The sequence below is a fragment of the Scyliorhinus canicula genome, chromosome 5 (assembly GCF_902713615.1).
Source record: "Scyliorhinus canicula chromosome 5, sScyCan1.1, whole genome shotgun sequence".
NCBI classification, from domain to species: Eukaryota; Metazoa; Chordata; class Chondrichthyes; order Carcharhiniformes; family Scyliorhinidae; genus Scyliorhinus; species Scyliorhinus canicula.
In genome coordinates this window covers 11,019,532-11,033,130 of record NC_052150.1, presented here as the reverse complement: position 1 = coordinate 11,033,130, position 13,599 = coordinate 11,019,532, and the positions used below count along the sequence as shown (strand labels likewise).

Here is a 13,599-nt window from a genome sequence, read left to right as displayed (position 1 = left end):
TTACGAGGATGGGGTGGAGGTGTGGGCTCGGGTGGGATGCTCTTTCCAAGGGCCAGTGCCGGCTCGATGGGCCGAATGACCTCCTTCTGCACTGTAAATTCTATGAACCTCATCGCAACTTCAGGATTTGCCTTCTTTCCTCTTTTACTCTTTCCGATCTTGTGGTCTTGCATTTTGGGTCTTTAAAACCTGATTTTAAAATGTGAGTACTGATATACCAGGAAATTAGGAATTATGAAGCGTACGTTTTGTGCCCTTTCCTGTTTCAAAATTTGACGTGTTCATGTTTTTACATTTTAAAAATAACTATTTTTGCTTAATCTGTCTTGCCAGAAACCTGTAATGTGAATACAGTTGTACAAGAGTCTCTTATGATTTCTAATATTAATTTAGCATATTGTGAACTTTTTAAAAAAATGACACAATAAATTGAAAGCATTGGAAAACCCTACTTAAAAAGTCGTCTTTTGATACTGAGTACTGCTTTGCCATACGCCACATAGATTATGCCTCATCAGCTAGACATTAATCAAGTTTCCATTTTCCTTGATGTGAGAGTGCTTCGCTTTGCTACAGTACTTACTGATGAACATACTTTACTTTCCTCTAAGGGCGTTATTGCCTTCAAAACTATCGGGGAGTGTTCGAGCCAGAAGGATTGGCAACACAAATACTGACCTTGTGAGGCAGCTGCTAGTTTTAATGGTTTGCAAAAAAAAAACATGGATCCAAGAGTAGAGATGAGTTGGCAGGCTTGCAGAATCTGTGCATGAGATTATCATTAATTGTTAGTCGAATGGTTGATTTGAAACTAATTGCTGTTTTGCCACTTTGGTGCTATGACAGTGCACCTCTCCCTTGGAGAGTCATTGTAATTGAGTTGGATTGCACGGTGTCATGGAGGTTGCTGTTGTGCGAAATCACATCTGCACCGACTTTAATGCCTGGGTCTATTCTTTTATCTGAAGCGAACAATGTTGAAGCCAAGTTTTCTTGAGAAAGAATTGAAACAGATGGTTCTGGCCTTCAGAGAGTTCTGCCTTCAGGATTTTCCAAAGTGCCTCGAAACCAATGAATTACTTTCAAAGTTCAATCACTGTTATGTAGTTAGCTAAACATCGCAGCCAGTTGGCACAGTGATAAATGGCTGATTAACCTGTCTCAATGGATGTTAGATGAGGGATAAATGTTGACCTGGACAATAAAATACATTGTCTGTTCTTTGGATAGTGTCAGGGATTATTTTACGCGTTCTTTAGCATGAGAATGAGGCATTGGCTTAGAAACATAGAAAGTAGGAGTGGGAGTAGGCCACTCGCCCCATCGAGCCTTTTCCAAGTCAGGTTGTTGAGTGGCTTGGAGGTCAACTCGCAGGTGGTGATGTTCCCATGTGTCTGCTGCCCTTGTCCTTCTAGATGGCAGAGGTTTCAGCTTTGGAAGGTGTTGTCCGTGGAGGTTTAACGAGTTGCTGCAGTGCATCTTGTCGATGGTGCACACTGCTGTCACTGTTCGCCAGCGATAGAGCAAGTGAACATTTAAGATGGTGGACGGGGTGCCAATTAAGCGGGGTTGCTTTGTCCTGGATGGTGTTGAGTTTCTTCAGTGTTGTTGGAGCTGCGCTCATCCAGGCAAGTGGAGAGTCTCCCATCACACTCCTGATTTGTGCCTTGTAGTTGATGGAGAAGCTTGGGGGGTGGGGGGGGGGGGGGGGGGGGGGGTGGGGGGGGGGGGGGGGGGGGTCAGGAGGTGAGTTACTTGCTGCAAGTCCTTGAGTCAATCTTGAACCCAAAAGCTTTTGACCCTGAGTTAACATCTGAACTTAGGAGTAATTTCAGACATTCTCTGTCTAGCTTCCATGTTTTGAACCAATAATTGAGGTTCAAGGATGTACTTGTACAGAAACATAGAAAATAGAGTCAGGAGTAGGCCATTCAGCCCTTTGAGTCTGCCCCGTCATTCAATATGATCATGGCCGATCATCCAACTCAGTATCCTGTTTCCTTCCCGTAGCCTTTGATGCCTTTATCCTCGAGAGCTACATCTAACTTCTTCTTGGAAACATAGATATTGGCCTCAACTGTTTTCCGTGATAGTGAATTCCACGGGCTCACAACTTTCTTGGTGAAGAAATTTCTCCTCATCTTAGTCCTACTGGATTACCTCATATCCTTAGTCTCTGATCCCTGGTTCTGGACACCCCCACCATCGGGAACATCCTTCCTGCATCGACCCTGTCCCGTCCTGTTAGAATTTTATAGCCTTCTATGAGATCCCTGCTCTTTCTTCCAAACTCCAGAGAATATAATCCTAACCGACTCAATCTCTCCTCATATGTCAGCCCAGCCAACCCAGAAATCTATCTGGGAAACATTTAGAGCAAGTACATACATCCTCAGATAAGGAGACCAAAACTGCACAGGTGTGGCCTCACCAAGGCCCTGTATAAATGCAGCAACACATCCCTGCTCCTGTACTTGAATCCTTTCGCTATGAAGGCCCACATACCATTTGCCTTCTTCACTACCTGCTGTACCTGCATGCTTACTTTCAATGACTGGTGTACAAGCACACCTAGGTCTCATTGCACATTCCCCTCTCTGAATTTATAGCAATTCAGACAATAATCTGCCTTCCTGTTTTTGCTACCAAAGTGGACAACCTCACATTTGTCGACATTATACTGCACCTGCCATGCTTTTGTCACTCTTTTGTCCAAATCACGCTGAATCATCCCTGCATCCTCCTCACAGCTCACCCTCCCTCCCAGCTTTGAGTCATTTGCAAATTTGGAGATACTGCATTTAATTCCCTCACCTAAACTCTTAATATATATAATGAATAGCCGGGGTCCTACGCCGATCCCTACGGTACCCACAAGCTACTGCTTGCCACTTGGAAAAAGACCTGTCTATGCCTACTCTTCCTGCCTGCCGACCAGTTTTCTATCCATCTCAATACATTACCCCCAGTCCCATGCACTTTGAATTTTGTCGAAAGCCTTCTGAAAGACCAAATAAACCTCGTCCATTGGCTGCCCCTCATCAACTCGACAGTTACATTATTGAAGAATTGCAGCCGATTTGTCAAGCATGATTCCCCTTTCGTAAATCCATGCTGACTCTGTCCGATCCTGTCATTGTTTTCCAAGTGCTCTGCTATTAAATCTTTTACAATGGACACTAGAATTTTCCCCACTACCAACGTCAGGCTGACTGCTCTATGGTTCCCTGTTTTCTCTCTACCTCCCTTTTTAAATAGTGAGGTTACGTTAGCTATCCCATCAATTTGCCCAACCCCATTTTCCTACTAATACTGATTCGCTTCGGTTTCTCCCTTTCACTAAACCATGTGTTCCTCAACATTTCTGGTACATTATTTGTGTCCTCCTTTGTGAAGTCAGAACCAATGTATGTCTTTAGTTGGTCAGCCATTTATTTGTGCCCCATTACAAATTCCACTGTTTCTGACTGTAAGGGACCTACATTTGTCTTTGCCAACCTTTTTCTCTTCTCATATCTATCAAAGCTTTTACAACCAGTCTTTATGATCCCTGCAAGTTTACTCTTGTACTCTATTTTCTCTTCTTAATCAACCCCTTTGTCCTCATTTGCTGAATTTCGAAACTGCTCCCAATCCTCAGGTCTGCTATTTTTTCTGCCTGATTTGTATGCTTCTTTCTCAGATCTAATGCTATCTCTAATTTTCCTTGTAAGCCATGGTTTGGTCACCTTTCCCTTTTTGTTTTTGCACCAGACAGAAATTAACAATTGTTGAAGTTCATCTATGCGCTCTTTGAATGTTTGCCACTGTCTATCCACAGTCATCCCTTTCAGTAGTTTGCCCCAATCCATCATAGCCAACTCGTGCCTCATACCATCATTGTTTCCTTTATCAATGTAGAATGCATGGATATATACATCGTTATTGAAGTGTTTCTGCACAGGAGGAGTTAGAAATACAGGGTACAATGGGCACATACTTATTCTGTTTTCTTGGCTTTTCATGTTGGTTTTAATAGAACTTGACAAAACAAAAACATCCCCTGTACCACTCAAAAATACAATACAGTCAAATGGAAAACACAAAAATTGTGGGTGAACTTTTAAAAAAAGGTCTACGCATTTCCCATCAGAGTGAATGTACCATCTTTCAGCAAGGTGGTTGGGGTGTCGCTAAAAAGTGACTCGTCGCTGAAGTTTTGCATTTTGCACTCATCAGAACAAACACGAGAATACCCACATGTCAGACAGCCAGAAGAATTTATACGGCATAGTTTGAAATTTGTCATTCTGCATTTGTCCCGATGAGTGCAAGGTGAATTCGCTCCAGCAACGTGTCTCTCGTTGCAGCAATATTCAAGGTCTGTGCTACCGGGAAAATGTTTGAAATGGATATTGTAAAGGATTCAGAGTCACAGGGGTGTTGACGTCTGCAGTATGAACCACATATCAACTCGTCCGTGAAGAATATTGGACACGCTGTGTGCTCATGGGTTAGACTCCTGGCAAATAGAAAAAGTCATTCCTGGCTGGGTCAATTCAACTCTTGTGAGCAAGCGATGCTTCTCCAATTATATTCAGGCACATTTCAGTATTCGGTGGACTTACAACAGGTCGAAGCCATTCCTCAAAACATTGCTCTGTATTTGATGACCTACATTTACAGAGAATTAGATGAGACGTATTTTGTTTCTAATCTGCACATCTTGTTTTTGAGTCGGAGGAATGAGCAGTTTCCATTGTGCACTGTATCCATTTGCATAATTATTCTGGCAATGGCCTCTGCAGTAAATTATCTTTCGAGGCTGAAATGACATCTCGCATTCCTTCGGCGTGCGCAGAATAACTCCTACTGAATTGCAAGTGATGAAAAATTCAAATGTTGTTTATGTCTTAAGTGGGAATGCCTCTTTTGTTTTCAGCAAGCAAGCCAGCTTTTGTGGGATCTGGAGCAAGCTAATACCGTTGGTGTAACGACAGCTATCCGCCTACGCTCCCGGTGCTCCTTGCACACGCTGTGTTACTTTGATCCTAGACATGAATACTTTTTCTGATAATAGGTTTATTCACGGAATGCTGTATTACCCACATCCGCCTCCTACCTTCCAACCCCAGTATCCTGGCATCCTCTCTTTATTAGTGCTCTAAGTATCAGCAGTTCACCATATATGCATATATAAAATGGTCTGGACGAGGGACCAGATGTAACATTTCCAAGTTTGCTGACGATACAAAACTGGGTGGTGTGAGTTATGAGGCGGATACAAGGAGGCTTCAAAGTGATTTGGACAAGTTCAGTGAGCGGGCAAACACATGGCAGATGCTGTACAATATGGCTAAATGTGAAGTTATACACTTCAGTATGAAAAACAGAAATGAAGAGTATTATTTAATTGGTGATATATTAATTTGGTGATATTCTTGTACACCAGCCAATGCAAGAAGCAGGTGCAGCAGGAAATTAGGAAGGCAAATGCTATGTTGGCCTTTATTGCAAGAGGACTTGAATCCAGAAGTAGAGGTGTCTTACTGCAGTTATAGAGACCACAAATGGATCATAGTGTGCAGTTTAGGCCTTCCTACCTACGGGAGGGAAATACTTGTCACAGAGGGAGTGCAGCAGAGGTTCACAAGGCTAATACCGGCGTCGGCGGGATTTCCCTATGAGATTGGTTCGACTGGGCCTGTATTCACTAGAGTTTAGAAGGATGAGAGGAGATCTGAATGAACATTCTAACATTCTGGACAGACTAGATACAGGGAGGACGGTTCCTTGGTTGTGGAATCTAGAGCCAGGAGACACACTCTCAGAATACGGGGGGACCAGTGTTTTTCAAAGTGGGGGGGGTATCGCGACCCGCGAAGTGTTGAAAAATAGATCGGCAACATTAAAAAAAAAGAAATTTGGAGTTCCCAATTATTTTTTCACCAATTAAGGGGCAATTAAACGTGGCCAATCCACCTAACCTGCACATCTTTGGGTTGTGGAGGTGGGATCCACACAGACATGGGGAGAATGTGCAAACTCCACACGCACAGTGACCCAGAGCCGGGATTTGAACCCGTGTCCTCAGAGCCTCAGTCCCAGTGCTAACCACTGCACCACATGCCGCCCCCCCCGGGATCTCCAGATATGATCCCCAACAATTGCCTGATCTTTTTATCCTTTTTTCTCTCTGAGTAAACCTTTGCTACCCTAAACTGATTTTGTTCAAAGAAAATCGTGCACATTCATAAAGTTAAATTTAATACCTAGCCAATACACAAATACAATGTTTGATTATGAAATCTAATATTTGGAATGGCTATGGGATCAACATTGGTGTAACGTTGCACACAGGTCTGGTTCTGTTCTGTTTATAGTGCGCGTGCATTTTGTATAAGGCAATATGACAATGAGGATCTCTCAGACAATGACATAGCCAGCATGAGGATTTTTGATGTGGAGTAAAAGCTTAGTACTGCCTTGTACAATTCAAATTACGTGCACTTTATAAAAGGAAAACATAAGAATTAGAAAAGAGGTGCATTTTTAAATGTTCAATGAATCCTGTTTAGAATGTGACTGGGGCAGCAGAACTGTAGCTTCCCTGATGAGTGGATTCTGCCCGAGTCTCAAATTTCCTGCCGTGAAGGCAGCCTATGGCTTCAGAGCTTGAAGTGTGTCATCATTTTCTCACAATCCAACTCGTTACATTTGTCTGTGCGCATTGGAGTATTTTGCTGTAGAATCAATTGAAAATGAGATTGCACCTGAAAAACGTGGATGGCTGATGCACAGTAAGTGAGTGTATTGTCTGATTTCGGACATTTGCTTTGAGCGTAAATGCTGACGAGAGGAATAAGATTCTCAAATTTCTTTAGAACTGAAATCCCTTATCGATGTTGATACTGCGCTCCCAGATCAGCGATTGTGTTTAGGTAGGTGGGATGGTTCATGGAGTTCAAATCTTCAGATCGATTAAGCAGCCTTTTGGTACTTTGGAGCTCAGAGTTAAATGTTACGATTGAGTTGGAAACTTCTGATAGGACAAAACCAGCAATTTCAGTGTCAGGAGTGTGAAACTGTTTGTTGCCGAATGAAATTTACAATATACAAGGTAGAATTATTTTGGTGCCATGCAATATCTTGGTTTTAAGAATGCAGAACTGAATACAATTTACCGCCATAAGTGAGGAAGATCAATTATATGAATTTAAAATGCATAAAAGTGAGGACAGGCTCATCTAAGTAGGAAGTGAAGATGGTGTGGGTCGCGAGGGCCAGCCATTTGGTATAAGTGGGACGCCGGGAAAAAAGTTTGAAAAAAACACTGAACATTTAGGACTGAGATGAGGAAAAAGTTCTTTCACTCAGACAGGGTGGTGAACCTATGGAATTCTCTACCGCAGAAGGCTGTGGAGGCCAAGTCACTGAATGTATTCAAGAAAGAGATAGATGAGATTTTAATGGCATCAGGGGGTATGGGGAGAAAGCGGGAATATGGCTTTGAGATCAAGGATCAGCCATGATTCTATTGAATGGCAGAACAGGCTCGAAGGGCCGAATGGTCCACTCCTGCTCCTAGTTTCCATGCTCAATTAAACAATTTCCCTCACCTGTGCATCTTAACAATATAATTAATATACCAGTGACATGCTGCACCATCTAGAACTGGTTCTAGAACAACCTATGCCAGAGGAATATTTCATTCGCTCATGTTTGACATGATGGTGCCCCAATATGCTTAAGGAATAATCGAGCATGTGCGTATATCCGTAATGTCCCTGTGTGTTTGGTATGTGTTCTCAACTGAATCATTAGTGGACAACAAGAGCTAACCCTTAAAGGAAAATGAGAAAATACGTTGTGCCGGGATCCAAGGATGGGGTGTTCACGACGCGGCAAAACAAGTTGACTGTCATCCTGCAAATCCTTACAACACATTTCTGGCTGGCAGTAAGAAGGGGAGAGACTCCTGGTCAACCATTTCCCAGGTCCTAACCCTGGATAAATGGGTTAATGGCAACATGGGCATCTGGCTGTAAAACCACCCACCCCCAAACTCCCCCCCCAAAAATGAAGGTGATCAACCAGCACTGTGGTAAGAACATGCAACATGGGAAAAGCCAAAGGAAGAATTGGAATAGGAAGTGTGGTTATGTCGTGATGTGTGGTCTGGAGACTTGGTTTGAATGCAGCGTTGTACCAGACACTGACTCTGAGAACTGACAAGAGAAAAACGTTTCTTTGAAGCTTCTCAGCTCTTCTTCCTCCCTTTACTCCTCTCTTCCTCTTTTCAGTCTCTGCAGTAGGGGTCCTGTTACAGCCTGCTCACAGTCTCCCGGTGGACAGGGGGCAGCCTCTTGCTTACTGCTGCTGAATTTGGCAGGAGCCCATCCAGGAAGCTGGCCAACCACTTGCAAAATCCCAGGGTGAGCAAGGTGCTGCCTTTTGAGTGGGTGGTTCAGGCTAGTTTGAGGTAACTGGCCTTCCTGTCTCAGGGTTATGTGGTGCAGGCGGTGGTGGTGGTGGGCGGGGGCAGCGAGTAGCTGGGGAGGGGGGCATTGAAGGAAGGAATGTTGCTTTGGCACCTTTGTTGCTGCCTTTCCAAACTGGCTGAGCTGGATTACATGCACAGAAGACAGGTTGAGAAAGATCCATTCAAAATTCCCACACTAGGAACTTGATCAATGGATTGCGAGAAGGAAACCTTCATTCAAAATTGTCTGGGTCCCAGGTCCTTGATTTCATTTTGGCTCCATTCAAGACTTCAGTATGTTTGGGACAACTGCAGGAATGTGGTAGGCCTGGTGTCTCGTCCATCCCTTCTTCTGCCATTTAGGTGTGCAGTGAAAGAAGGATAGTGTGATCAGATTAAAGAACCACCCGTTCTCCCCCAGTCCCCTGCCCTGCTCTGCTCAAACATTGGGAGAGGAATGAGCTAAAGTCCAATTGAACCAGGTTCTCTCACACATTCCAACACACATGGCCCAAGATTCCACAATTCTAGTGTTTATGAAGACACTTGAGTTTCTCCACTGACTCCACATCCTGAGAATAGAGACCTGCTTTTTCAGCTCATTCTAACTCTCCTCCCTGTCCCCTCAATCAAGACTTGGCATAACCCCGTGCAATTCAGTGAAAGCTCACAATTGCTTACCCACCTTTGCCACCATCTTCAATCCCTGCTACCTCATTCCTCTTCCTCTCCCCTGTAAATATTGACACACTCCTTTCTTTCCTGCTACAGAGTTTGTCTTCTTCTTCCACCCCCAAAACCATTGTCCTCGCCTGTCCAAGCTCATAGCCCCCCCCCCCCCCCCCCGCCCTCCTACCCCCCCAAAATTCTCAACCCCCTGTCAATCGAAAATCTTTCTAACTCAGCCTTGAATATATTCAATGAAAAAATGAAATGAAAATCGCTTATTGTCACGAGTAGGCTTCAATGAAGTTACTGTGAAAAGCCCCTAGTCGCCACATTCCGGCGCCTGTCCGGGGAGGCTGGTACGGGAATCGAACCACGCTGCTATCCTGCCTTGGTCTGGTTTAAAAGCCAGCGAGGAATGACCCAGTCCCCACTGCTGTCTGGGGAAGAGAATTCCACAGACTAATGACCCTCTGAGAGAAAAGGTTTCTCTTCACCTCAGCCTTAAATGGCCGCCCTCTTATACTGAAACCGTGTCTCCAGGTTCTGTCTCTCAGAGAGTGGAATCATTCGCCTGGTATCCATCCTGTCAAACCCCCTCAAGATCTTCTGTGTTTCAATAAGATCACCTCTCATTCTCCTAAACTTCATTGGGTATAGGCCCAATTGTTCAATATTTCTTCATTAGATAAGCCCCTCATTCCTGGAATGAATCAAAGCAACTTCTGCCATTCCCTGCCTCATCCCACCCCACCCCCATTGCTCACATGTTGCCTCTTCATGTCTCGTTCCCACCCTTTTACCTTCTACTCCTTCCTTCCTTCCTTCCTTCCTTCCTTCCTTCCTTCCTTCCTTCCTTCCTTCCTTCCTTCCTTCCTTCCTTTCTTCCTTCCTCCTTCCCTCCCTCCCTCCCTCACACACTCACTCACTCCCCTCCCAATCCCGCTTCCCTCAGTTCCTGCCCCAGAACCTCCTTCCACAGGCAATCGTTCCAAGGGCTTCATCAATCAGCCATGCTTTCTTTTGACACACCAACTTTGAGACACAGAATGCATCAGCCCGGATTTCTTTTAAGTCACAGAAAATCCTGGCAAAGGGGCAGGAGCGAAGGACCTGGCAACGGCCAATGTGCAGTTGGCAGCACGTTGACCTGAGTCAGAAGATTGTGGATTCAAGTCCCACTCCAGAGACTTGAGCACAGAAACCTGGGCTGACACTGCAATGCAGTACTGAGGGAGGGCTGCACTATCAGAGGTACTTTCTTGCAGACAAGATGTTAAATCAATATCCTCTCAGGTGGATGTACAATACATTATGCTACTGTTTTGAGGAGCAGGCGAGTTATTCCTGGTGTCTCACTCCAATAACTATTCCTTAACTAGCGTCAGAATAAAAACAGAGGATCTGGTCACCATCACATTGCTATCTGAGGGAGCTTGCCATGTGTAAATAAACTCCAGTGTTCCTAACATTACAACAGTTTTAAAAAATAAATTTAGAGTACCCAATATGCCTATGGGCTATATCGTAGATGGATGGTGTGCGGCTTCCAACCAGCAGGTGGCGGTACGGACACACTATGCAGTCTCCAGACCAAGGTCATGTGACTTGTGACTCCGCTATATGGGAGGACACATCCGGCCATCTTCAGAAGAAGATTGAGGGGGTAATAAGATGTACACGTGAATGGTCAGTGCTGGGTGCAAGTTCCAGAGGAGTAGTTAGTAGACTCCATGATGACGTGCTCTGTATCAGATTGCTATCTTACCACACGAAACTCAATAAAAGATTTTGGTTTGGACAAGTAGAAGTGTTTGGTGGTTTCCTTCATAAAGTACAAAGGACCAAACACAACAGCCAATTCTTTTTTCTAATTAAGGGGCAATTTAATGTGGCCAATTCACCTGCCCGCACATCTTTTTGAGTTGTGGGGGTGAGACCCACGCAGACACGGGGAGGCTGTTCAAACTCCATATGGACAGTGACCTGGGGCCGGGATCGAACCCCGGTCCTCGGCGCCGTGAGGCAGCAGTGCTAACCACTACGCCACCGTGCTGTCCTCCTAACATTACAATGCCGATTACAATTCAAAATTAACTTCATTGGCTGTAAAGCACCGAGGAACATTCTTATGTTGTGAAAGGTGCCATGCAAATACAATTTTTCTATCTTGAGAGTTTGGGCGGTGCTAATTTTCGCCGCTGGTCATTTCCTCAGCAGGATTGTCCATCTCAAACGCAGTACGCAGTCAGGAAGATTACTGGCTGCCCTTAGAGCTGCAATCGCTGAGATGCTTGTAAAGTACAAGGTCATTTACAATCTATCTTGCTGCGGAGCCTCCCCAAATCAGTTCTTTGTACAAGAAGCTTGTGATCCTTTGATAATTGAGCAATACTGAGGAGAATTCTCCTGTGCTTATGGGGAAAGGATGGAAAAGGTTAAGAGGTGACCAACTGGAGATTTCCAAGGTGCCAAGAGGTTGACCAAGAGGATGCTATTCCCTCTCTGGATTGGGTCAATAACCAGGGTCATAGATTTGAAATCACTGACGGAAAATCTGGAGAGGGGATTAGGAGACATGTTTTCATTCACACAGTTGTCAGGATTCAGGTATCTTCCCGAAGAGGTGGTGGAAGCCAATCCCATAAAGAATTTTAAAAGGGAGTTAGTTGGTCAGGGCCTTGAGATTGTGCAACAGGGCCGCATGGGCAAGAAGCAGGAACGTGGGACTAATCACCACTGCTTTTTCAAAGGGCCAGTACAGGCACAAATTTGGCCTCCTTCTGTGCTGGAAGCTTCAATGATTCACTCATTGCCACTTCTCCACTTTCCACCCAACCCATTACCCTCCTTGGGCAACTTTCTCCTAGCTGTTCCCATATGTGCCCCATGGAGTTATTTGATCATCTCAGTCTGCAGCTCTAACCTTGAGCCCTGTTTATTTCAGCTCATTAAAGAACCAGTTAATCTGCCGGTTAGAGTTGAGGCTTACTCAATAAATAGAAATGAAGCAGTCTGCTGCTATCCATCTCTGACAAAGTTTCTATAATTAATATTAAATTTTTGGCTGGAACGCCAAGGTATTTTGTAGTTCTATTAATGGGGATTAGATTTGCTGCCTTTTGCAGCTGCCAGAAGCTTGCCAGCTGCTTAACATAGTTCAAAGTTAGGAGCTAATGGAACACTCATTACTGACCTCAAACTACTTACGGCAAATAAATTATGCCTGGAGTTCATTAATGTTCAAAGGTTTAATTGCACTGCGAGGAAGCAAATACCTCTAGGACCCAATAGACAGACAGGAACTTTGTTCTTTGGAGCTTTTGTTTTTAAATAAAGTGCCTCGCTGATAAGAGAGTGGCTATTACGTTATTGCGAAGGTCATATGTGCCACAGTGTGAAATGTGGCTTGTGCAATAATTTATCAGCTCATTAAATGTGAACAAAATATGTCTTTCAAGGAGAGACGTGGCGTCGAATTAGCAGTTTTGTTGGGAGTCAGCCTCCGATGGAAAGAAGAGCAAGGGAATGATTGTGTTTCTTCAAGTTTCCTTCACTCAATTTGTGACTTTTTTTGCTCTCAACTTCCGCAAGATATCACACAGTTAGTTTGTGGAGAATTGTCTGTTACAGAGGAAGAATGATTAGTTCAATTTTCCAAAGCTACTCAATTGTCTCGAAAATGATTGAGCATTTCAATAGCGATTCGGGTTGAAGAGAGACTCGATCATTACCGTGATCAGATGGCCCAGACATGAGGCGTAACCTTGTGGAAACTGAATTGTTTAACTGAGGTAAAAATGGAGCCACTCTTTGCAGAGTTTCCTTGTCGGTCTGGCATTATATTTCTCTCTATTTTTCAGGGCGACTAGGAACTGAAAGCTCAACGCTTCTCCACTTCAAGACCCGTAACATCAGAAGCATTTGATAAAAGCGAACACACATTTCTTTGTCAGAAATATAAACTCAGCTATCCGACTGAGCGCTGGGTACTTTGGAGTTTGTGCGTATAAAAGAATAATTATTTCCCATCAGGCAGTAACTGTGGAAGAGCACGAATCCACCCTGAGAAAATCCATCCCAAATTACTTTTTTTTTTGAAAAAAGGATAATCGATTGGGGCAATCGCACTCCTGTTCGTTCAAGCAAAATTATATTTTGGTTAAAAGTCCCCAATTTTGCCTCTGTTGCATTTATCAGACTGTTAATGAGCAACAAGAAAAAGGCAGTCATTCCTTGGGTCGAAAGATGAGGACCAGAAAGGTTTCAGCATCTGATTCAATCAATTGTTTCCCCTCCCTCCAATATTATACTTTGTTGATAGGATTTGTAAAGGTACATTCCAAAATTGAATATTAACAAGAGAGTGCAATAAAATTCAACTTCTCTCCACGCAGCATGTTCCACTCTTGAGTTGTCTCAATCCTCTCGATATGTACAATGCACATTCCATGTCAGCTCTACAGCCCGAG

At 44.0% G+C, this 13,599-nt stretch overlaps 1 protein-coding gene across 3 annotated transcripts in view; it reads left to right on the top strand.

Moving 5' to 3' along the window:
* LOC119965596 overlaps positions 1–13,599 on the top strand; it is a 198,664-nt gene that overhangs the window by 130,463 nt on the left and 54,602 nt on the right. For 2 of the 3 annotated variants that reach the window (XM_038796380.1, XM_038796382.1), the window contains exon 10: positions 12,991–13,523. The exons of the other annotated variant lie outside the window; for it this stretch is intronic. In XM_038796380.1, coding sequence (XP_038652308.1) covers positions 12,991–13,006 — 16 coding nt within the window. In that variant the 3' untranslated portion in view covers positions 13,007–13,523. Of the gene's footprint in view, positions 1–12,990; positions 13,524–13,599 lie in introns of those variants that run through there. 3 annotated transcript variants of the gene reach the window in all.